We start from the raw sequence: 25420 nt of genomic DNA on the forward strand, positions 1-25420 counted from the left end.
GGAGACGTTTTGGCGGACGCTCAGCTCTGTAGGTCTGTAGAGGTCGCGCAGAATAGGCAGCGATGGCTGCACAGAAGTGGCCGGAAATCCGTGACCACTGCTACAGACTGGAAAAAGCACCATATGGCGGCACATGGAGCTCCTGCAGGGCCGCACCGAGCAAACCGGGACTCCAGGCTCTGATGTAGATCAAGACAAGGCGACACCCAGGAAGCCCCACCTTACTCTCTAATGGAGCACCATATGGCGGCACTTGGGGTCTCTGAGACTCCGCACTATGGGAACAGGAGACACCAAGGGCAGTCGTAAAGCAGGAATGAGAACTTACCCAGGGAGCTGTAAGATATGGGTGTACGACACCCAATGAGCGCCATATGGCGGCACATGGAGTCCCTGCAACACTGAGCGCCATATGGCGGCACTTGGGGTCTCTGAGACTCCGCACTATGGGAACAGGAGACACTAAGGGCGGTCATAAAGCAGGAATGAGAACTTACCCAGGGAGCTGTAAGATATGGGTGTACGACACCCAATGAGCGCCATATGGCGGCACATGGAGTCCCTGCAACACTGAGCGCTATATGGCGGCATATGGAGTCCCTGCAACACTGAGCGCCATATGGCGGCACATGGAGTCCCTACAACTCCATACATATGGTAACATGAGAATCTATGTGCTGCCATAAAGCAGTCATCGTGCTTTACCTATAGTATGCCTCTGTTCAGCACACAATTCAGCAACATATGGCGGTATCTGGAGACCCTACAGCTTCATATTGCAGGGACAGGGGAGTCCATCTGCCCCCCATAAAGGAAGAATTACTCCCCAAACAAAGAAAAGAAACAGATAATAGCAGAGAGCAGGAGATACGATTTATCTGTTAACCCTTTCTGTGCATACTGGCTGTTTATTCCTGTTATATTTGTATTTTTCACCCCCTCCAGGAGGAAAGACACAACATGTACACGGGGGAGCGCCAGCTCTTGCCCAGCACAGATCTGAGTCGTCGCCTGCATCTTGGAGCGCAGAGTTCAGATGTTCTCCAGATGGTCTCCAAGAATACGATGCTGCACAAACAAGCTGTCAGCGGTGACGAGCGGAGACACAGGCTGGTGAGCAATCCTCCTCCATCAACATTACCACCAGCATGTCCTCTCATCACGCAGAGGATCCAGAGAGAAGCGGGGCGCGACCGTCCGTCCATGCCAAGGGGCTAGTAGTAGCCACATCCATCCTCATAGGGGTCCGGACTCAGGGGTCTTCAGTGCAATCACCAACCGGCTAATACAGCTCACTCCATTAGGGGCATTGTTGATATGGAGTGCAGCAGCTAAGGGGTTACATGGCTGGGATCAGAGATAGCTCCGATCTCGGCTGCTGCGGCAGGATATAAAACTGACAATCGCGGCTGATGGAGCTGGTAAATTTCTGAGCAGGTCCCATACCTACATGAATGTATGGTGGGGTGTAGTTAGGCTCTATTATGTATATAATTCTAATTTTTCATATCAACCAATCCTATCACTGCTTTAATTTTCAAACTAGATCCAAAACAATAAAAGCTAAAATCTGATTGGCTGCTATGGACAACATCTCCAGTCTGTGTATTTGTGGCCCCATATATAACACAAAAAGAAAACTATATACTGCATGGGTCCCCACATGTGACTCGTGGTCCCGTGAATTGTGGTACATTAGCTCCATGTCTAGCAAACTGGTATGAAGAACACATCTCAACATGGTGAATTTTGTGAGTAGCCCTGCACCGTAGTGCAGATCTGGATGCACAATTACTGGTCTTAGGGGTTTAGAGATGTTTTAGGTATGGTATGCAAGATGATGGTACTACCTGTTAGGGGAGAAAGCTGGATGTGACCGTGTGTTGGGAGTCATTGATGGGAGAATACTGAATGGGGGTATTGTGGGAACCCCTGGATCTCAGTTTACTGCTCTGGAGTGATTTCTGTGCAGAAGCTTTGGTTATCATTATACCTGTAATGGGGGCTTTGGTTGACACTACTTTGAAGGGGGTGGGAGCTGGATGTGGCTCGCGACCCTCTCTCAGTGCTGAATGTGGCTCTCAAGATCAGAAAGGTTGGGGACCACTGATATACTGTATGAAGAGATGTGTGTATTTGCATTTGTTTAGAAACCTGTGCACACTGCGCTTTATAATATTGGCTACATTCCTTTTTATAAGGGTTTAATTCCAAAGCCTCCACCTGGGTACATGGAGTTCTGTTTGCCCACCGTCCGCACCACTATCTGCAGAGCGGATGGAAAGAGAAGAATCGTAGGAAAAATACAAGACAAAAAGGAGGGGCCAGAAATGTAAGATCTGTATCCGAAACCCCTGTGCCTCTCTTATACCTGCGCCTCCTTGTCTGCACCTCTTACACCTGCTCCTCTTTGTCTGCTCTTCTTACACCTGTGCTTTCTTGTCTGCTCCTCTTACACCTGCGCCTCCTTGTCTGCTCCTCTTACACCTGCTCCTCCTTGTCTGCTCCTCTTACACCTGTGCCTCCTTGCCTGCTCCTCTTGCACCTGAGCCTCCTTGTCTGCTCCTTTTACACCTGCGCCTCCTTGTCTGCTCCTCTTACACCTGCTCCTCCATGTCTGCTGCTCTTACACCTTCACCTCCTTGTCTGCTCCTCTTACACCTTCACCTCCTTGTCTCCTCCTCTTACACCTGCACCTCCTTGTCTCCTCCTCTTACACCTGCACCTCCTTGTCTGCTCCTCTTACACCTGCACCTCCTTGTTTGCTCCTCTTACACCTGCTCCTCCTTGTCTGCTTCTCTTACACCTGCTCCTTCTTGTCTGCTCCTCTTACACCTGCTCCTCCTTGTCTGCTCCTCTTACACCTGCGCCTCCTTGTCTGCTCCTCTTACACCTGCGCCTCCTTGTCTGCTCCTCTTACACCTGCGCCTCCTTGTCTGCTCCTCTTACACCTGCGCCTCCTTGTCTGCTCCTCTTACACCTGCGCCTCCTTGTCTGCTCCTCTTACACCTGCGCCTCCTTGCCTGCTCCTCTTGCACCTGAGCCTCCTTGTCTGCTCCTTTTACACCTGCTCCTCCTTGTCTGCTCCTCTTACACCTGCTCCTCCATGTCTGCTGCTCTTACACCTTCACCTCCTTGTCTGCTCCTCTTACACCTTCACCTCCTTGTCTGCTCCTCTTACACCTGTGTCTCCTTGTCTGCTCTTCTTACACCTGCTCCTCCTTGTCTGGTCCTCTTACACCTGCACCTCCTTGTCTCCTCCTCTTACACCTGCACCTCCTTGTCTGCTCCTCTTACACCTGCACCTCCTTGTCTCCTCCTCTTACACCTGCACCTCCTTGTCTGCTCCTCTTACACCTGCACCTCCTTGTTTGCTCCTCTTACACCTGCTCCTCCTTGTCTGCTTCTCTTACACCTGCTCCTCCTTGTCTGCTAAACAAAGAAGTAAGACAGGCAATTAACAGTAAAAAGAAAGCATTTGCACTACTAAAGCAGGATGGCACCATTGAAGCTCTAAAAAACTATAGGGAGAAAAATACTTTATCTAAAAAACTAATTAAAGCTGCCAAAAAGGAAACAGAGAAGCACATTGCTAAGGAGAGTAAAACTAATCCCAAACTGTTCTTCAACTATATCAATAGTAAAAGAATAAAAACTGAAAATGTAGGCCCCTTAAAAAATAGTGAGGAAAGAATGGTTGTAGATGACGAGGAAAAAGCTAACATATTAAACACCTTCTTCTCCACGGTATTCACGGTGGAAAATGAAATGCTAGGTGAAATCCCAAGAAACAATGAAAACCCTATATTAAGGGTCACCAATCTAACCCAAGAAGAGGTGCGAAACCGGCTAAATAAGATTAAAATAGATAAATCTCCGGGTCCGGATGGCATACACCCACGAGTACTAAGAGAACTAAGTAATGTAATAGATAAACCATTATTTCTTATTTTTAGGGACTCTATAGCGACAGGGTCTGTTCCGCAGGATTGGCGCATAGCAAATGTGGTGCCAATATTCAAAAAGGGCTCTAAAAGTGAACCTGGAAATTATAGGCCAGTAAGTCTAACCTCTATTGTTGGTAAAATATTTGAAGGGTTTCTGAGGGATGTTATTCTGGATTATCTCAATGAGAATAACTGTTTAACTCCATATCAGCATGGGTTTATGAGAAATCGCTCCTGTCAAACCAATCTAATCAGTTTTTATGAAGAGGTAAGCTATAGGCTGGACCACGGTGAGTCATTGGACGTGGTATATCTCGATTTTTCCAAAGCGTTTGATACCGTGCCGCACAAGAGGTTGGTACACAAAATGAGAATGCTTGGTCTGGGGGAAAATGTGTGTAAATGGGTTAGTAACTGGCTTAGTGATAGAAAGCAGAGGGTGGTTATAAATGGTATAGTCTCTAACTGGGTCGCTGTGACCAGTGGGGTACCGCAGGGGTCAGTATTGGGACCTGTTCTCTTCAACATATTCATTAATGATCTGGTAGAAGGTTTACACAGTAAAATATCGATATTTGCAGATGATACAAAACTATGTAAAGCAGTTAATACAAGAGAAGATAGTATTCTGCGACAGATGGATCTGGATAAGTTGGAAACTTGGGCTGAAAGGTGGCAGATGAGGTTTAACAATGATAAATGTAAGGTTATACACATGGGAAGAAGGAATCAATGTCACCATTACACACTGAATGGGAAACCACTGGGTAAATCTGACAGGGAGAAGGACTTGGGGATCCTAGTTAATGATAAACTTACCTGGAGCAGCCAGTGCCAGGCAGCAGCTGCCAAGGCAAACAGGATCATGGGGTGCATTAAAAGAGGTCTGGATACACATGATGAGAGCATTATACTGCCTCTGTACAAATCCCTAGTTAGACTGCACATGGAGTACTGTGTCCAGTTTTGGGCACCGGTGCTCAGGAAGGATATAATGGAACTAGAGAGAGTACAAAGGAGGGCAACAAAATTAATAAAGGGGATGGGAGAACTACAATACCCAGATAGATTAGCGAAATTAGGATTATTTAGTCTAGAAAAAAGACGACTGAGGGGCGATCTAATAACCATGTATAAGTATATAAGGGGACAATACAAATATCTCGCTGAGGATCTGTTTATACCAAGGAAGGTGACGGGCACAAGGGGGCATTCTTTGCGTCTGGAGGAGAGAAGGTTTTTCCACCAACATAGAAGAGGATTCTTTACTGTTAGGGCAGTGAGAATCTGGAATTGCTTGCCTGAGGAGGTGGTGATGGCGAACTCAGTCGAGGGGTTCAAGAGAGGCCTGGATGTCTTCCTGGAGCAGAACAATATTGTATCATACAATTAGGTTCTGTAGAAGGACGTAGATCTGGGGATTTATTATGATGGAATATAGGCTGAACTGGATGGACAAATGTCTTTTTTCGGCCTTACTAACTATGTTACTATGTTACTATGCTCCTCTTACACCTGCTCCTCCTTGTCTGCTCCTCTTACACCTGCGCCTCCTTGTCTGCTCCTCTTACACCTGCGCCTCCTTGTCTGCTCCTCTTACACCTGCGCCTCCTTGTCTGCTCCTCTTACACCTGCGCCTCCTTGTCTGCTCCTCTTACACCTGCGCCTCCTTGTCTGCTCCTCTTACACCTGCGCCTCCTTGTCTGCTCCTCTTACACCTGCTCCTCCTTGTCTGCTTCTCTTACACCTGCTCCTCCTTGTCTGCTCCTCTTACACCTGCGCCTCCTTGTCTGCTCCTCTTACACCCGATCCTCCTTGTCTGCTCCTCTTACACCTGATCCTCCTTGTCTGCTCTTCTTACACCTGCTCCTCCTTGTCTGCTCCTCTTGCACCTGATCCTCCTTGTCTGCTCTTCTTACACCTGCTCCTCCTTGTCCGCTCCTCTTACACCTGCGCCTCCTTGTCTGCTCTTCTTACACCTGCGCCTCCTTGTCTGCTCCTCTTACACCTGCTCCTCCTTGTCTGCTCCTCTTACACCTGCTCCTCCTTTTCTGCTCCTCTTACACCTGCGCCTCCTTGTCTGCTCCTCTTACACCTGAGCCTCCTTGTCCGCTCCTCTTACACCTGCTCCTCCTTGTCTGCTCCTCTTACACCAGCGCCTCCTTGTCTGCTCTTCTTACACCTGCGCCTCCTTGTCTGCTCCCCTTACACCTGCGCCTCCTTGTCTGCTCCTCCTACACTGTAGAAGGACGTAGATCTGGGGATTTATTATGATGGAATATAGGCTGAACTGGATGGACAAATGTCTTTTTTCGGCCTTACTAACTATGTTACTATGTTACTATGCTCCTCTTACACCTGCTCCTCCTTGTCTGCTCCTCTTACACCTGCGCCTCCTTGTCTGCTCCTCTTACACCTGCGCCTCCTTGTCTGCTCCTCTTACACCTGCGCCTCCTTGTCTGCTCCTCTTACACCTGCGCCTCCTTGTCTGCTCCTCTTACACCTGCGCCTCCTTGTCTGCTCCTCTTACACCTGCGCCTCCTTGTCTGCTCCTCTTACACCTGCTCCTCCTTGTCTGCTTCTCTTACACCTGCTCCTCCTTGTCTGCTCCCCTTACACCTGCGCCTCCTTGTCTGCTCCTCCTACACCTCCACTCTCTTTACCCATTTTTATGTTTGCAGCAAACGCCAGAGTGAGGTGATGATCAGCGGGAGCTTGCAGGATACCGCACTGTCCTTAAAGTCAGAAGTGATACTGAAGAAAGACTTCCAAAGCTGCATTGACCTGACAGATACACTTGACTACAAAATACCAGAGGAGCCGGCCCGGCCCGAGTCTGACACATGCCAGGGGGTCACAAATGGTAACAGAAGGGCGTACGGGGCAGATCTGCACTGTATATACGCCTTATACACGTCACTCACAACATATTGGGGATCATACTGGGGCAGCTTCTTTTTCCTATAAAGTTGCAGATGAGATGGCTTCTTGTGGAGCTGTGATCTCTCATTACCAGAATCGGGAGATCTCGCACCATCTCGCACCCCTTTGGTATTGCTCAGAGCTTTCTATTACATTTACACAGATGGCCGCACAATACTGGCACCGTATCACAGCCAGATATTAGATAGTGAGATCGAACCTTTATGGTCATTATTACGTCTTATGTTTCAGATGTAATGTCGTATATACAGAGAGTCAGAGCCGACCTCGGCTGGAGGACACCCCGACCGCAACGTGAGGCCAACAAATATATGGGATTTCTAAAGGTAAAGCCCGGATACAGTGTGTAACATGTCCATGACTCAGGAACAGTTAGTATAAGGTGTTGTGTTCTATACATATCGGACATTTCCCAACTCCACATCTGGTGTTCAAGGGAAGATCAGCGGCGCCTCATTTAAAATACGTAATACGCTTTTCACACTTTATTTCATTGGGGGTGATCCAAGCAGGACACCTCTCAGCACGATCAGATAGATGATAGATAGATAGATAGATGATAGATAATAGATAGATGATAGATAAATAGATAATAAATAGATAGATGATAGATAGATAAATAGACAAAAAATAAATAGATAGATGATAGATGATAGATGATAGATGAATAAATAGATAATAAATAGATAATAGATAGATAGATAGATAATAAATAAATAAATAGATAGATGATAGATAAATGGATAATAAATAGATAGATAGATATTAGATAAATAGATGATAGATAGATAAATAATAGATAGATAATAAATATATAGATGATAGATAGATGATATATACATGATAGATGGATAAATAGATAATAGATAGATAATAAATAGATGATAGATAAATAATAGATAGATAATAAATAGATTGATGATATATAGATGATAGATGGATAAATAGATAATAGATAGATAATAAATAGATGATAGATAAATAATAGATAGATAATAAATAGATGATAGATAGATGATATATAGATGATAGATGGATAAATAGATAATAGATAGATAATAAATAGATAGATAAATGGATAATAAATAGATGATAGATATTAGATAAATAGATGATAGATAGATAAATAATAAATAGATATTAGATAAATAGATGATAGATAGATAAATAATAGATAATAGATAGATCATCGTTCTCGGCGGTGCATCGGGACTCACTGTCTAGAATGACAGCATCCTATGAGGTCTGAGTGATCTCTTTACAGATCATTTATTTTGGTCTGCCTCTAAACAAGCATTCTAATGTCCGCCAATGTGTAAAAGTTTACCGATTGGTGGTCGTATGGTGCCGACGATGCGTCTATGTAAACAGACCCTTATAGACACAGTGACCAGTGGCCGGATTCATCCCCCTGTATCTGTAGTATGGGAGACCATGATAGTCAGTAATCCACACGGACGGATGAGCTACTATGGGAAGAGGCAGTGCGGTATATGAGGCTGTGAGTGCACTGACCGCCGCTGTGATCTGACTGACCCCGTAAGCCTTTGTCGGACTCATCACTGCAGTATCTCTGGGAAAATTCAGTGTAACATGTCGGTAATAAGTCTCCTCTTCTTCTTCTGCTTAGGAGAGCGCTCCTGTGAGAGAGGACGCAGGAGAATTCATGTACTGCCTGCCTCGATGTCAGGACCAGCCCTCCGCTCGCTACGATCCCTATGATCTCCATATTGTCCCGGCTCGTAGCGCCGTCCAGCGGGATGTATATTGGACCGTCAGCGCGTCGTACGTGTGTAAGGTGAGCGCAGGGATCATCCATCACAAGTGTCATTCTGTTACATGCATTACTTTTACCCGCCGTCCTCCAATCACATCCAAAGCTGCATGCAAAATTCTTCAGAAAGCCAATATACATGCGGCGTGTAATTGCTCGTGTTGTGATGAAGCACAGCTGACCAGGACACAGCTCACAGAGCCGCAGCATCCTCCCGGGTAATTAGCGCAGACTACGCTTTATGGACCATCTGTCCACCTGTCTCCCCTTATATTCATTACATTGTGGTGGTGGAAATTCTCTCCAGTTTTCGCTGTCTAGAAACTCCATTTATATTCTGCAAATCCTTCCTGATTTGCTTTATATTCACATTGTCCAGGATTAGAAAAAAAATATATATTTTTTTTTATAAACCGCTTCACTCCTGTTTATTTTTTTTTGGACAGATTTATTAAGCTTTACGACAGAAAATGATTCCAATGAACACCTGATTAAATTTTCAGACGTCTAAAACTTGCCAAATTTATTTACCAACGTATGTTTTTTATTGAACTTGGCGCAGTTTTGCTCCAATAATTTGTTTTTTCTATAACCCCCAAGCTTGATAAATCTGCCCCTGTTACTGATCTCCTATACTGAAGCCCCCAAATATATTTTGGAATGTTTTTTTTTTCTATTCCACCCTAAAACGTAAAATATATGTGATTCCCCTAGTGCGTGCCGTTAAAGAAATTAATCTACTGCGCAAAAGGAATACAAATGTACAAGTAAAAGTTATAGCTTTTGCAAACACTTTTTGGAGTTACTAAACAGTTTGCAGTGCGCTCCTGAGCGCCCCCTAGTGGTTGCCCAATACGGTAAGAATCTGATCCAGAGAACCAGCACTGTTCTGCTCTCTTAGGCGGGTTTCACACGTCAGTGGCTCCAGTACGTGAGGTGTCAGTTTCCTCACGTACCGGAGACACTGTCTCACGTAGACACATTGAAATCAATGTGTCTCTGCACATGTCAGCGTGTTTTCATGGACCGTGTGTCCGTGTGCAAAACACGGAGACATGTCAGTGTTCGTGGGAGCGCACGGATTACACGGACCCATTAAATTCAATGGGTCCGTGTAAAAACACTTACCGCACACGGACGGTGTCCGTGTGCCGTACAGGAGACAGCGCTACAGTAAGCGCTGTCCCCTGTTGTGAATTCTGTTGTCAAGCTCCCTCCTGTGGTCATGAATGGTACTTCGGCTGGTTCTGTCCATGGGCTTCCTCTGGTGGTTGTGAGTGGGGCTGCGGCTTCTGAGTTTCCTTCCACAGGTGACGAGGTTAATTCGTTAGCTGGCTGCTCTATTTAACTCCACTTAGATCATTGCTCCATGCCACCTGTCAATATTTCAGTATTGGTCTAGTTCGCTCCTGGATCGTTCTTGTGACCTGTCTTCCCAGCAGAAGCTAAGTTCCTGCTTGTTTTTCTCTTGTTTGCTATTTTTCTGTCCAGCTTGCTATTTTGATTTTTGTCTTGCTTGCTGGAAGCTCTGGGACGCAGAGGGAGCGCCTCCGCACCGTGAGTCGGGCCTCTCTTTGCTATATCTATTTCATCTCTGTGTTTGTGATTTTCATCTTTACTCACAGTCATTATATGTGGGGGGCTGCCTTTTCCTTTGGGGAATTTCTCTGAGGCAAGGTAGGCTTTATTTTTCTATCTTTAGGGCTAGCTAGTTCCTTAGGCTGTGACGAGTTGCATAGGGAGCGTTAGGAGCAATCCATGGCTATTTCTAGTGTGTGTGATAGGATTAGGGATTGCGGTCAGCAGAGTTCCCACGTCTCAGAGCTCATCCTATATTATTAGTAACTATCAGGTCTTTCCGTGTGCTCTTAACCACCAGGTCCATTATTGTCCTAACCACCAGGTCGTAACAGTACAGGTGGCCCAAAGTATTAATGCATCTCAATAGAGGGATAAGAGAAGTTCTGAGACCATTTTTTTTTTCTTTGCAGTGTGTTTTGTCTCTCTTTTCCCCTTTACCTCTGGGTGGTTCAGGATACAGGTGTAGATATGGACATCCAAGGTCTGTCCTCTTGGATGGATAATCTCACTACAAGGGTACAAAACATTCAAGATTTTGTGGTTCAGAATCCGATGTTAGAGCCTAGGATTCCAATTCCTGATTTGTTTTTTGGGGATAGATCTAAGTTTCTGAATTTCAAAAATAATTGTAAATTGTTTCTTGCTTTGAAACCTCGCTCCTCAGGTGACCCTGCTCAACAAGTGAAAATCATTATTTCTTTGTTGCGTGGCGACCCTCAAGACTGGGCATTTTCCCTTGCGCCAGGAGATCCGGCATTGAGTGATGTTAATGCGTTTTTTCTGGCGCTGGGATTGCTTTATGATGAACCAAATTCAGTGGATCAGGCAGAGAAAATCTTGCTGGCTTTGTGTCAGGGTCAGGATGAGGTAGAGATATATTGTCAGAAGTTTAGGAAGTGGTCTGTACTCACTCAGTGGAATGAATGTGCCCTGGCAGCAATTTTCAGAAAGGGTCTCTCTGAAGCCCTTAAGGATGTCATGGTGGGATTTCCCATGCCTGCTGGTCTGAATGAGTCTATGTCTTTGGCCATTCAGATCGATCGACGCTTGCGTGAGCGTAAAGCTGTGCACCATTTGGCGGTACTATCTGAGCATAGACCTGAGCCTATGCAATTGTTGTGAATTCTGTGGCTGAGTTCACTTCTGTGGTCACAAGTGGTATTGCAGTCTCTGGGCTTCCTCCCTCAGGTGTTTTGGTGAGCTCGTTGGCTGCCTTGCTATTTAGCTCCACCTGAGTCTGTCTTCCTTGCTCCTTGTCAATGTTCCAGTGTTGGATCTGAGCTACTGCATCTTTCCTTGGGCCTGCTGCTCTGCTAGATAAGTGCTTCTAGTTTGTTTTCTGTTTTTTCTGTCCAGCTTGCTATTATCTTTTGCTGGAAGCTCTGAGAAGCAAAGGGGTGCACCGCCGTGCTGTTAGTTCGGCACGGTGGGTCTTTTTGCCCCTTTGCGTGGTTTTCGTTTTAGGGTTTTTTGTAGACTGCATAGTTCTCTTTGCTATCCTCGCTCTGTCTAGAATATCGGGCCTCACTTTGCTGAATCTATTTCATTCCTACGTTTGTCTTTTCATCTTGCTAACAGTCATTATATGTGGGGGGCTGCCTATTCCTTTGGGGTATTTCTCTGAGGTAAGTCAGGCTTGTATTTCTATCTTCAGGCTAGTCAGCTCCTCAGGCAGTGCCGAGTTGCATAGGTAGTGATAGGCGCAATCCACTGCTGCTTATAGTTGTGTGAGGATAGATCAGGTACTGCAGTCTACAGAGATTCCACGTCTCAGAGCCCGTCCTATTGTTTTTGGTTATTGCCAGATCTCTGTATGTGCGCTGATTACTGCACGCTGTGTTGCCTGATTGCCAGCCATAACAGTACAAGGAGCCACCCAATGATTCCCAATAGAGGGAAAAAAGAAATCCTGACATCATTTTTTTTTCTTAGCTCTGTCTTCAGTCTTTTTTTCCCCTAGACATTAGAGTGCTTCAGGACACAGCTGTTGACATGGATATTCAGGCTCTGTGCTCCTCAATGGATAATCTCGTTGTAAATGTACAAAAGATTCAAGATACTATTGATCAGAAATCGATGCTAGAACCAAGAATTCCGATTCCTGATTTGTTTTTTGGTGACAGAACTAAGTTCCTGAGCTTCAGAAATAATTGTAAGCTATTTTTGGCCTTGAAACCTCATTCTTCTGGTAATCCTATTCAACAGGTTTTGATTATTATTTCTTTTTTGCGCGGCGACCCACAGGACTGGGCGTTTTCTCTTGCACCAGGAGATTCTGCATTGAGTAATGTTGATGCATTTTTCCAGGCGCTGGGATTGCTTTACGATGAGCCTAATTCAGTGGATCAGGCTGAGAAAAATCTGCTGGCTTTATGCCAGGGTCAGGATGATGTAGAAGTATATTGTCAGAAATTTAGGAAGTGGTCAGTACTCACTCTGTGGAATGAATCTGCACTAGCGGCTTTGTTCAGAAAGGGTCTCTCTGAAGCTCTTAAGGATGTAATGGTGGGATTTCCTATGCCTGCTGGTTTGAATGAGTCTATGTCCTTGGCCATTCAGATCGGTCGTCGCTTGCGCGAGCGTAAATCTGTGCACCATCTGGCGGTATTGTCTGAGAGTAAACCTGAGCCTATGCAGTGCGACAGGACTATGACTAAAGTAGAACGGCAAGAACACAGACCTCTGAACAGACTGTGTTTCTATTGTGGTGATTCTACTCATGCTATTTCTAATTGTCCTAAACGCACTAGGCGGTTCGATAGCTCTGCCGTTATTGGTACTGTACAGTCCAAATTCCTTTTGTCCATTACCTTAATGTGCTCTTTGTCATCGTATTCTGTCATGGCGTTTGTGGATTCAGGCGCTGCCCTGAATCTGATGGATTTGGATTATGCTAAACGTTGTGGATTTTTCTTGGAGCCTTTGCGGTGTCCTATTCCGTTGAGAGGAATTGATGCTACACCTTTGGCCAAGAATAAGCCTCAGTACTGGGCCCAGCTGACCATGTGCATGGCTCCTGCACATCAGGAAGTTATTCGCTTTCTGGTACTGCATAATTTGCATGATGTGGTCGTGTTGGGGTTGCCATGGCTACAAACCCATAATCCAGTATTGGATTGGAACTCTATGTCGGTAACCAGCTGGGGTTGTCAGGGAGTACATGGTGATGTTCCATTTTTGTCTATTTCGTCATCCATTCCTTCTGACATCCCAGAGTTCTTGTCGGACTTTCAGGATGTATTTGAAGAGTCCAAGTCTGATGCCCTACCTCCGCATAGGAATTGTGATTGTGCTATCGATTTGATTCCTGGTAGTAAATTCCCTAAGGGTCGTTTATTTAATTTGTCCGTACCTGAACACACCGCTATGCGCAGTTATGTGAAGGAGTCCCTGGAGAAGGGACATATTCGCCCATCGTCGTCACCATTGGGAGCAGGGTTCTTTTTTGTAGCCAAGAAGGATGGTTCGCTAAGACCGTGTATTGATTACCGCCTTCTTAATAAGATCACTGTTAAGTTTCAGTATCCCTTGCCATTGATTTCTGACTTGTTTGCTCGGATTAAGGGGGCTAGTTGGTTTACTAAGATTGATCTTCGTGGTGCGTATAATCTGGTGAGAATCAGGCAGGGAGATGAATGGAAAACGGCATTTAATACGCCCGAGGGTCATTTTGAGTATCTGGTGATGCCGTTCGGACTTGCCAATGCTCCATCTGTTTTTCAGTCTTTTATGCATGACATTTTCCGTGAGTATCTGGATAAATTCTTGATTGTTTACTTGGATGACATTTTGATCTTCTCAGATGATTGGGAGTCTCATGTGAAGCAAGTCAGAATGGTTTTCCAGGTACTGCGTGCTAATTCCTTGTTCGTGAAGGGATCAAAGTGTCTCTTCGGTGTGCAGAAAGTTTCATTTTTGGGGTTCATCTTTTCCCCTTCTACTATCGAGATGGATCCGGTTAAGGTTCAGGCCATCCAGGATTGGACTCAGCCGACATCTCTAAAAAGTCTGCAGAAATTCCTGGGCTTTGCTAATTTTTATCGTCGCTTCATCTGTAATTTTTCTAGTATTGCCAGACCATTGACCGATTTGACCAAGAAGGGTGCTGATTTGGTTAATTGGTCTTCTGCTGCCGTGGAAGCTTTTCAGGAGTTGAAGCGTCGTTTTTGCTGTGCCCCTGTGTTGTGTCAACCTGATGTTTCTCTTTCGTTCCAGGTCGAGGTTGATGCTTCTGAGATTGGTGCAGGGGCGGTTTTGTCACAGAGAGGTTCTGGTTGCTCAGTGTTCAAACCATGTGCTTTCTTTTCCAGGAAATTTTCTGCTGCTGAGCGTAATTATGATGTGGGTAACCGAGAGTTGCTGGCCATGAAGTGGGCATTCGAGGAATGGCGTCATTGGCTTGAGGGTGCTAAGCATCGTGTGGTGGTTTTGACTGATCATAAGAACCTTACTTATCTTGAGTCTGCCAAGCGCTTGAATCCTAGACAGGCCCGTTGGTCGTTATTTTTTGCTCGTTTTGATTTTGTGATTTCATACCTTCCGGGCTCTAAAAATGTGAAGGCGGATGCTCTGTCTAGGAGTTTTGTGCCCGACTCTCCGGGGTTATCTGAGCCGGCGAGTATCCTCAAGGAAGGAGTCATTGTGTCTGCCATCTCCCCTGATTTGCGGAGAGTGTTGCAGAAATTTCAGGCTAATAAACCTGATCGTTGTCCGGCCGAGAAACTGTTCGTCCCTGATAGGTGGACTAGTAAAGTTATCTCTGAACTTCATTGTTCGGTGCTGGCCGGTCATCCAGGAATCTTTGGTACCAGGGAGTTGGTTGCTAGATCCTTCTGGTGGCCATCTCTGTCACGGGATGTGCGTGCTTTTGTGCAGTCCTGTGGAATTTGTGCTAGGGCTAAGCCCTGCTGTTCACGTGCCAGTGGGTTGCTTTTGCCCTTGCCGGTCCCGAAGAGGCCTTGGACACATATTTCGATGGATTTCATTTCTGACCTTCCCGTTTCTCAAAAAATGTCGGTCATTTGGGTGGTCTGTGATCGCTTTTCTAAAATGGTCCATCTGGTGCCCTTGGTTAAATTGCCTTCCTCCTCTGATTTGGTGCCTTTGTTCTTCCAGCATGTGGTTCGTTTACATGGCATTCCTGAGAATATTGTTTCTGACAGAGGTTCCCAGTTTGTCTCGAGGTTCTGGCGAGCCTTTTGTGGTAGGATGGGCATTGACCTATCTTTCTCCTCGGCCTTCCATCCTCAGACTAATGGCCAGACCGAACGAACCAATCAGACCTTGGAAGCATATCTGAGATGTTTTGTTTCCGCTGACCAGGATGATTGGGTGTCATTTTTGCCGTTGGCTGAGTTCGCCCTTAATAATCGGGCCAGCTCGGCTACCTTGGTCTCTCCATTTTTCTGCAATTCTGGGTTCCATCCTCGTTTCTCTTCAGGACAGGTTGAGTCTTCGGACTGTCCTGGTGTGGATTCTGTGGTGGACAGGTTGCAGCAGATCTGGACTCAGGTAGTGGACAATTTGACCTTGTCCCAGGAGAAGGCTCAGCTTTTCGCTAATCGCAGACGCCGTGTGGGACCCCGACTTCGTGTTGGGGATCTGGTTTGGTTATCTTCTCGTCATATTCCTATGAAGGTTTCCTCTCCTAAATTTAAACCTCGTTTTATTGGTCCGTATAGGATTTCTGAGATTCTCAATCCGGTGTCTTTTCGTCTGACCCTCCCAGACTCCTTTTCCATACATAATGTATTCCATAGGTCGTTGTTGAGGAGATACGTGGCACCTATGGTTCCATCTGTGGAGCCTCCTGCCCCTGTTTTGGTGGAGGGGGAATTGGAGTATATTGTGGAGAAGATTTTGGATTCTCGTGTCTCTAGACGGAAACTCCAGTATCTGGTCAAATGGAAGGGTTATGCTCAGGAAGATAATTCCTGGGTTTTTGCCTCTGATGTCCATGCCCCAGATCTTGTTCGTGCCTTTCATGTGGCTCATCCTGGTCGGCCTGGGGGTTCTGGTGAGGGTTCGGTGACCCCTCCTCAAGGGGGGGGTACTGTTGTGAATTCTGTGGCTGAGTTCACTTCTGTGGTCACAAGTGGTATTGCAGTCTCTGGGCTTCCTCCCTCAGGTGTTTTGGTGAGCTCGTTGGCTGCCTTGCTATTTAGCTCCACCTGAGTCTGTCTTCCTTGCTCCTTGTCAATGTTCCAGTGTTGGATCTGAGCTACTGCATCTTTCCTTGGGCCTGCTGCTCTGCTAGATAAGTGCTTCTAGTTTGTTTTCTGTTTTTTCTGTCCAGCTTGCTATTATCTTTTGCTGGAAGCTCTGAGAAGCAAAGGGGTGCACCGCCGTGCTGTTAGTTCGGCACGGTGGGTCTTTTTGCCCCTTTGCGTGGTTTTCGTTTTAGGGTTTTTTGTAGACTGCATAGTTCTCTTTGCTATCCTCGCTCTGTCTAGAATATCGGGCCTCACTTTGCTGAATCTATTTCATTCCTACGTTTGTCTTTTCATCTTGCTAACAGTCATTATATGTGGGGGGCTGCCTATTCCTTTGGGGTATTTCTCTGAGGTAAGTCAGGCTTGTATTTCTATCTTCAGGCTAGTCAGCTCCTCAGGCAGTGCCGAGTTGCATAGGTAGTGATAGGCGCAATCCACTGCTGCTTATAGTTGTGTGAGGATAGATCAGGTACTGCAGTCTACAGAGATTCCACGTCTCAGAGCTCGTCCTATTGTTTTTGGTTATTGCCAGATCTCTGTATGTGCGCTGATTACTGCACGCTGTGTTGCCTGATTGCCAGCCATAACATGCAATGTGATAGGACTTTGACCAGAGCTGAACGGCAAGAACACAGACGTCAGAATAGACTGTGTTTTTACTGTGGTGATTCCACTCATACTATCTCCGATTGTCCTAAGCGCACTAAGCGGTTCGCTAGGTCTGCCACCATTGGTACGGTACAGTCTAAATTTCTTTTGTCCGTTACTCTGATTTGCTCTCTGTTGTCCTATTCTGTTATGGCATTTGTGGATTCAGGCGCTGCCCTGAATTTGATGGACTTGGAGTTTGCTAGGCGCTGTGGGTTTTTCTTGGAGCCCTTGCAGTATACTATTCCATTGAGAGGAATTGATGCTACGCCTTTGACCAAGAATAAGCCTCAGTACTGGACTCAATTGACCATGTGCATGGCTCCTGCACATCAGGAGGATATTCGCTTTTTGGTGTTGCATAATCTGCATGATATGGTCGTTTTGGGGTTGCCATGGCTACAGGTCAATAATCCAGTATTGGATTGGAAATCTATGTCTGTGTCCAGCTGGGGTTGTCGGGGTACATGGTGATGTTCCATTTTTGTCAATTTCATCGTCCACTCCTTCTGAAGTTCCGGAGTTTTTGTCAGATTACCGGGATGTATTTGATGAGCCCAAATCCAGTGCCCTACCTCCTCATAGGGATTGCGATTGTGCTATTAATTTGATTCCTGGTAGTAAGTTTCCTAAGGGCCGACTGTTCAATTTATCTGTGCCAGAACACGCCGCTATACGGAGTTATATAAAGGAATCCTTGGAGAAAGGTCATATTCGCCCGTCGTCATCACCGTTAGGAGCAGGGTTCTTTTTTGTGGCCAAGAAAGATGGTTCTTTGAGACCTTGTATTGATTACCGCCTTCTTAATAAAATTACAGTCAAATTTCAGTATCCTTTGCCGTTGCTGTCTGATTTGTTTGCTCGTATTAAAGGGGCTAGTTTGTTCACCAAGATACAGTGGGGCAAAAAAGTATTTAGTCAGTCAGCAATAGTGCAAGTTCTACCACTTAAAAAGATGAGAGGCGTCTGTAATTTACATCATAGGTAGACCTCAACTATGGGAGACAAACTGAGAAAAAAAAAATCCAGAAAATCACATTGTCTGTTTTTTTAACAATTTATTTGCATATTATGGTGGAAAATAAGTATTTGGTCAGAAACAAACAATCAAGATTTCTGGCTCTCACAGACCTGTAACTTCTTCTTTAAGAGTCTCCTCTTTCCTCCACTCATTACCTGTAGTAATGGCACCTGTTTAAACTTGTTATCAGTATAAAAAGACACCTGTGCACACCCTCAAACAGTCTGACTCCAAACTCCACTATGGTGAAGACCAAAGAGCCGTCAAAGGACACCAGAAACAAAATTGTAGCCCTGCACCAGGCTGGGAAGACTGAATCTGCAATAGCCAACCAGCTTGGAGTGAAGAAATCAACAGTGGGAGCAATAATTAGAAAATGGAAGACATACAAGACCACTGATAATCTCCCTCGATCTGGGGTTCCACGCAAAATCCCACCCCGTGGGGTCAGAATGATCACAAGAACGGTGAGCAAAAATCCCAGAACCACGCGGGGGGACCTAGTGAATGAACTGCAGAGAGCTGGGACCAATGTAACAAGGCCTACCATAAGTAACACACTACGCCACCATGGACTCAGATCCTGCAGTGCCAGACGTGTCCCACTGCTTAAGCCAGTACATGTCCGGGCCCGTCTGAAGTTTGCTAGAGAGCATTTGGATGATCCAGAGGAGTTTTGGGAGAATGTCCTGTGGTCTGATGAAACCAAACTGGAACTGTTTGGTAGAAACACAACTTGTCGTGTTTGGAGGAAAAAGAATACTGAGTTGCATCCATCAAACACCATACCTACTGTAAAGCATGGTGGTGGAAACATCATGCTTTGGGGCTGTTTCTCTGCAAAGGGGCCAGGACGACTGATCCGGGTACATGAAAGTATGAATGGGGCCATGTATCGTGAGATTTTGAGTGCAAACCTCCTTCCATCAGCAAGGGCATTGAAGATGAAACGTGGCTGGGTCTTTCAACATGACAATGATCCAAAGCACACCGCCAGGGCAACGAAGGAGTGGCTTCGTAAGAAGCATTTCAAGGTCCTGGAGTGGCCTAGCCAGTCTCCAGATCTCAACCCTGTAGAAAACCTTTGGAGGGAATTGAAAGTCCGTGTTGCCAAGCGAAAAGCCAAAAACATCACTGCTCTAGAGGAGATCTGCATGGAGGAATGGGCCAACATCCAACAACAGTGTGTGGCAACCTTGTGAAGACTTACAGAAAACGTTTGACCTCTGTCATTGCCAACAAAGGATATATTACAAAGTATTGAGATGAAATGTTGTTTCTGACCAAATACTTATTTTCCACCATAATATGCAAATAAATTGTTAAAAAAACAGACAATGTGATTTTCTGGATTTTTTTTTCTCAGTTTGTCTCCCATAGTTGAGGTCTACCTATGATGTAAATTACAGACGCCTCTCATCTTTTTAAGTGGTGGAACTTGCACTATTGCTGACTGACTAAATACTTTTTTGCCCCACTGTAGATCTTCGAGGGGCGTATAATCTTGTGCGTATTAAACAGGGCGATGAATGGAAAACAGCATTTAATACGCCCGAGGGCCATTTTGAGTACCTGGTTATGCCATTCGGGCTTTCCAATGCTCCATCAGTATTTCAGTCCTTTATGCATGACATCTCCCGAGAGTACCTGGATAAATTCCTGATTGTATATTTGGATGATATTTTGGTCTTTTTGGATGATTGGGAGTCTCACGTGAAGCAGGTCAGAATGGTGTTCCAGGTCCTTCGTGCGAATTCTTTGTTTGTGAAGGGGTCAAAGTGTCTCTTTGGAGTTCAGAAGGTTTCATTTTTGGGTTTCATTTTTTCCCCTTCTACTATCGAGATGGACCCTGTTAAAGTCCAGGCCATTTATGATTGGACTCAGCCGACATCTGTGAAGAGCCTGCAAAAGTTCCTGGGCTTTGCTAATTTTTATCGTCGCTTCATCAGTAATTTTTCTAGTGTTGCTAAACCGTTGACTGATTTGACCAAGAAGGGTGCTGATGTGGTCAATTGGTCTTCTGCGGCTGTGGAAGCTTTTCAGGAGTTGAAGCGTCGTTTTTCTTCTGCCCCTGTGTTGTGCCAGCCAGATGTTTCGCTCCCGTTTCAGATCGAGGTTGATGCTTCTGAGATTGGAGCAGGGGCTGTTTTGTCGCAAAGAAGTTCTGATGGCTCGGTGATGAAACCATGTGCCTTCTTTTCTAGAAAGTTTTCGCCTGCTGAGCGCAATTATGATGTTGGCAATCGAGAGTTGTTGGCCATGAAGTGGGCATTCGAGGAGTGGCGTCATTGGCTTGAAGGAGCCAAGCATCGCGTGGTGGTCTTGACGGATCACAAGAACTTGACTTATCTCGAGTCTGCCAAACGGTTGAATCCTAGACAGGCTCGATGGTCGCTATTTTTCTCCCATTTTGATTTTGTGGTTTCGTACCTTCCGGGCTCTAAGAATGTGAAGGCTGATGCCCTGTCAAGGAGTTTTGTGCCCGACTCTCCGGGTGTTCCTGAGCCGGCGGGTATTCTCAAAGAGGGGGTAATTTTGTCTGCCATCTCCCCTGATTTGCGGCGGGTGCTGCAAAAATTTCAGGCTGATAGACCTGACCGTTGCCCAGCGGAGAAACTGTTTGTCCCTGATAAATGGACTAGTAGAGTTATCTCTGAGGTTCATTGTTCGGTGTTGGCTGGTCATCCTGGAATCTTTGGTACCAGAGATTTGGTGGCTAGATCCTTTTGGTGGCCGTCTTTGTCACGGGATGTGCGTTCTTTTGTGCAGTCCTGTGGGACTTGTGCTCGGGCTAAGCCCTGCTGTTCTCGTGCCAGTGGGTTGCTTTTGCCCTTGCCGGTCCCGAAGAGGCCCTGGACTCTCAAAAGATGTCGGTCATTTGGGTGGTTTGTGATCGCTTCTCTAAGATGGTCCATTTGGTACCCTTGTCTAAATTGCCTTCCTCCTCTGATTTGGTGCCATTGTTTTTCCAACATATGGTTCGTTTACATGGCATTCCGGAGAACATCGTTTCGGACAGAGGTTCCCAGTTTGTTTCGAGGTTTTGGCGATCCTTTTGTACTAGGATGGGCATTGATTTGTCTTTTTCCTCGGCTTTCCATCCTCAGACAAATGGCCAAACCGAACGTACTAATCAGACTTTGGAAACATATCTGAGATGCTTTGTTTCTGCTGATCAGGATGATTGGGTGTCCTTTTTGCCTTTGGCTGAGTTCGCCCTTAATAATCGGGCTAGTTCGGCTACTTTGGTTTCGCCGTTTTTTTGCAATTCTGGTTTCCATCCTCTTTTCTCTTCAGGGCAGGTTGAGTCTTCGGACTGTCCTGGTGTAGATACTGTGGTGGATAGGTTGCAGCAGATTTGGACTCATGTGGTGGACAATTTGACATTGTCTCAGGAGAAGGCTCAACGTTTCGCTAACCGCCGGTGCTGTGTGGGTCCCCGACTTCGTGTTGGGGATTTGGTTTGGTTGTCGTCTCGTTATGTTCCTATAAAGGTTTCCTCTCCTAAGTTTAAGCCTCGTTTCATTGGTCCGTATAAGATTTCTGAGGTTCTCAATCCTGTGTCATTTCGTTTGACCCTTCCAGCTGCTTTTGCCATCCATAATGTGTTCCATAGGTCGTTGTTGCGGAGATACGTGGCGCCTGTGATTCCATCCGTTGATCCTCCTGCCCCGGTGTTGGTTGAGGGGGAGTTGGAGTATGTGGTGGAGAAGATTTTGGATTCTCGTGTTTCGAGATGGAAACTCCAGTACCTGGTCAAGTGGAAGGGTTATGGTCAGGAAGATAATTCCTGGGTTTTTGCCTCTGATGTTCATGCTGCCGATCTGGTTCGTGCCTTTCATTTGGCTCGTCCTGGTCAGCCTGGGGGCTCTGGTGAGGGTTCGGTGACCCCTCCTCAAGGGGGGGTACTGTTGTGAATTCTGTTGTCAAGCTCCCTCCTGTGGTCATGAATGGTACTTCGGCTGGTTCTGTCCATGGGCTTCCTCTGGTGGTTGTGAGTGGGGCTGCGGCTTCTGAGTTTCCTTCCACAGGTGACGAGGTTAATTCGTTAGCTGGCTGTTCTATTTAACTCCACTTAGATCATTGCTCCATGCCACCTGTCAATATTTCAGTATTGGTCTAGTTCGCTCCTGGATCGTTCTTGTGACCTGTCTTCCCAGCAGAAGCTAAGTTCCTGCTTGTTTTTCTCTTGTTTGCTATTTTTCTGTCCAGCTTGCTATTTTGATTTTTGTCTTGCTTGCTGGAAGCTCTGGGACGCAGAGGGAGCGCCTTCGCACCGTGAGTCGGTGCGGAGGGTCTTTTGCGCCCTCTGCGTGTTTTTTTTTGTAGTTTTTGTGCTGACCGCAAAGTTACCTTTCCTATACTCTGTCTGTTCAGTAAGTCGGGCCTCTCTTTGCTATATCTATTTCATCTCTGTGTTTGTGATTTTCATCTTTACTCACAGTCATTATATGTGGGGGGCTGCCTTTTCCTTTGGGGAATTTCTCTGAGGCAAGGTAGGCTTTATTTTTCTATCTTTAGGGCTAGCTAGTTCCTTAGGCTGTGACGAGTTGCATAGGGAGCGTTAGGAGCAATCCACGGCTATTTCTAGTGTGTGTGATAGGATTAGGGATTGCGGTCAGCAGAGTTCCCACGTCCCTGAGCTTGTCCTGTATTATTGTAACTATCAGGTCTTTCCGTGTGCTCTTAACCACCAGGTCCATTATTGTCCTAACCACCAGGTCATAACAGTCCCCCCAGCCTGGTGCTGAAGCCGCCATTCATATCTTCTCTCCAGCAGCGTTCGCTGGAGAGAAGATATGAAAAATCCTTTTTTTTTTTCGTGTTTAAAATAAAGATCCCTGTCCCCACCCCCCTCCCACCCCCTGTGCGCCCGCCCGCTGTTAATAAAATACTCACCCGGCTCCCTCGCAGCTTCCTCTCAGCGCCAGCTTCTCCTGTATGAGCGGTCACGTGGTGCCGCCGATTACAGTCATGAATATGCGGCTCCACCTCCCATAGGGGTGGAGCCGCATATTCATGACTGTAATGGGCGGCACCAAGTGACCGCTCATACTGGAGAAGCTGCGGCGCGGAGAGGACGCTTCGAGGGAGCCGGGTGAGTATTTTAGTAACAGCGGGCGGGCGCACAGGGGGTGGGAGGGGAGTGGGGACAGGGATCTTTATTTTAAACACGAAAAAAAAAAAAAGGATTTTTCATATCTTCTCTCCAGCGAACGCTGCTGGAGAGAAGATATGAATGGCGGCTTCAGCACCAGATGCAGGGGACAGCGCTTATCTCTAGCGCTGTCTCCTGCACGCTCCGTGTGGTACCCAGTCGGCACATGGGCGGCAGACGGCTGCCGCACGTGTGCCACACGGATGGCCTACGTGAGCTCACGGACACACGGACACGGATAATTCCGGTACCGATTTTTCCGGTACCGGAATTATCTGGACGTGTGAGACTGGCCTTATACAAGGGGTATATGTAGCCTGTAGAAATGGTTGGTGGAGTTATGCTCTCCATTTTTTATAATCCAGGTAATGATGGTCTCCGGAGCTGAAATCATGGAGGTTGTGCCTGTGCCCGAGTGGACCCATGAGCGGGAGAGATACTATACCATAAAGAATATCCGCACATTCGCCCAGTTCAGGTAGGACGGCAGTGAAGTAATCCATATAGGAGGCCGCTGGACCCGCTCTCAACTTTTTGCTACTTTTCAGGCTCTGGAAAACTTTTACTGTCTGGAAAAGAAATGTTCACAGATCGAAGATGGACGGCAGCAAGTAAGTAAAAAAAATAACAAAATCTAATATTATTACTACAGAGAATAATGCCACATATTCATTAATGTACTTACAGCGGTTTTCTGCCCAATTATCTCATTTATAGACTTTACATTTTGGTTTCCCATTGTCGGAGCAGTGGGGCCGGGCTCCTGCTGCCGCCGGGTGCCTTACAGCCAATCTGATCCTAGTGAAATAGGCAAAAAAATATTCACACAAAATAAGATGAAATGTAAAAGGAGAAAATGATTCAGTGATGTTATTATTTTTTTTTTTTTATTACTCTTAATAGTAATTTTTTGCCCTCTTTTTGTACAGGGCGCTACTCCTCCAGCACCTGTTCCTCGCTCATGAAGTCTTCCAGGACTGCCTGCAGCGCCTCCAGACTCTCTGCGAGGGCGCCGTCAGTACCCAGACTGATCGCCAACATGGAGGTTTACCTATCTTGCTTATTAACGTAAGGAAGCCAAAGTAATGAGCGTGCGAGTATGAACGCCCGATGCCCTGTCCCATAGACGGGTCTCTTTAACCCCTTCATGATCAGGCAGGTTTTTTTTTAATTATTATTATTTATTTTTAATTTTTGCACTTTTTTGTTTTTTCCTCCCCCTTCGTCCAAGAGCCATAATTTTTCTTTTTCCCCACATATGAGGGACAAGTTGTAATTTTTGGATGCCCCCCCATTACCATTCATTTTACCTTATAATGTATTGAAAAAAACGAGGAAAAATTCCAATTGCGGTAAAAGCAAGAGAACATTTTTTTCCACTATTGATTGTTATGGTTGTTGTTGTTTTGATTGCATACATTGTGCAGCAAAACTGACCTGGCAAAATTGTCCAGGCGTGTACAATTGAGGTGATTACCAAACTTGTAAAGATTTTACTGTTCTTTTAAGTGTTGGAAAAAAACATTTTTTGCAGTGTTTTTCATCATTTTAACGACTGGGGGAAAAAACCTATAAAAGTGAAATGCATCTTAAGTGCAGCAATAATACATGTATTTTAGGTTGCGTTTTTCTTGCGAATAGACAGGTTTTTTTTCCAAAAAATGTTTGTAGCAAATACTTAACGTGTGCACATACACTTACAATTAAGGTTGAATTTTTTTATTATTTTGACAAATCAGACTTTAACAGAAGCGGCAATAACACAATAATGAATATATTTATTTTTTATTTTTTATATCTTTGTCTCATTGGGGAAACAAGGGGAGCTGATTCAAATGTTTATATTTTATTTTTTCAAAAATAATTCTTTTTCAATTTTATTTTTTTTATTGGATTTTAACTTGCGATCGTCTCTTCTCTTAAACTATATAATGCGATACTACAGCATTGCAGTAGATCCCTGTCTCCTATGAAGTCTTGCCTGTTGCTGGGCTTCACAAGGGTACCGCCATGGGGGCATTTGGCAGGCCTCCAGCTGCCAGGGCAGTCATGTAGCACCCTGCAATCATATTGTGGGGTGATTGGAGTGATAGATGCACAAAACATAATGCCGCTCCCAAGACCATTGGTGTAAAA

The 25420-nt window shown here is 45.7% G+C and overlaps 1 protein-coding gene across 1 annotated transcript in view; it reads left to right on the forward strand.

Moving 5' to 3' along the window:
• Nucleotides 1-950: 950 nt before the first annotated feature.
• The window catches only part of DNAH14 (dynein axonemal heavy chain 14), a 182189-nt gene continuing 157719 nt past the window's right edge, over nt 951-25420 (forward strand). Inside the window, exons 1-8 of the mRNA XM_069726485.1 lie at nt 951-1113; nt 2202-2332; nt 6629-6810; nt 7122-7216; nt 8521-8688; nt 23650-23762; nt 23833-23895; nt 24214-24352. Of these exons, the coding sequence (XP_069582586.1) occupies nt 961-1113; nt 2202-2332; nt 6629-6810; nt 7122-7216; nt 8521-8688; nt 23650-23762; nt 23833-23895; nt 24214-24352 (1044 nt within the window). The 5' untranslated portion in view covers nt 951-960. The remainder of the gene's footprint in view (nt 1114-2201; nt 2333-6628; nt 6811-7121; nt 7217-8520; nt 8689-23649; nt 23763-23832; nt 23896-24213; nt 24353-25420) is intronic.

Source organism: Ranitomeya imitator, chromosome 5 (assembly GCF_032444005.1).
Source record: "Ranitomeya imitator isolate aRanImi1 chromosome 5, aRanImi1.pri, whole genome shotgun sequence".
NCBI lineage: Eukaryota > Metazoa > Chordata > Amphibia > Anura > Dendrobatidae > Ranitomeya > Ranitomeya imitator.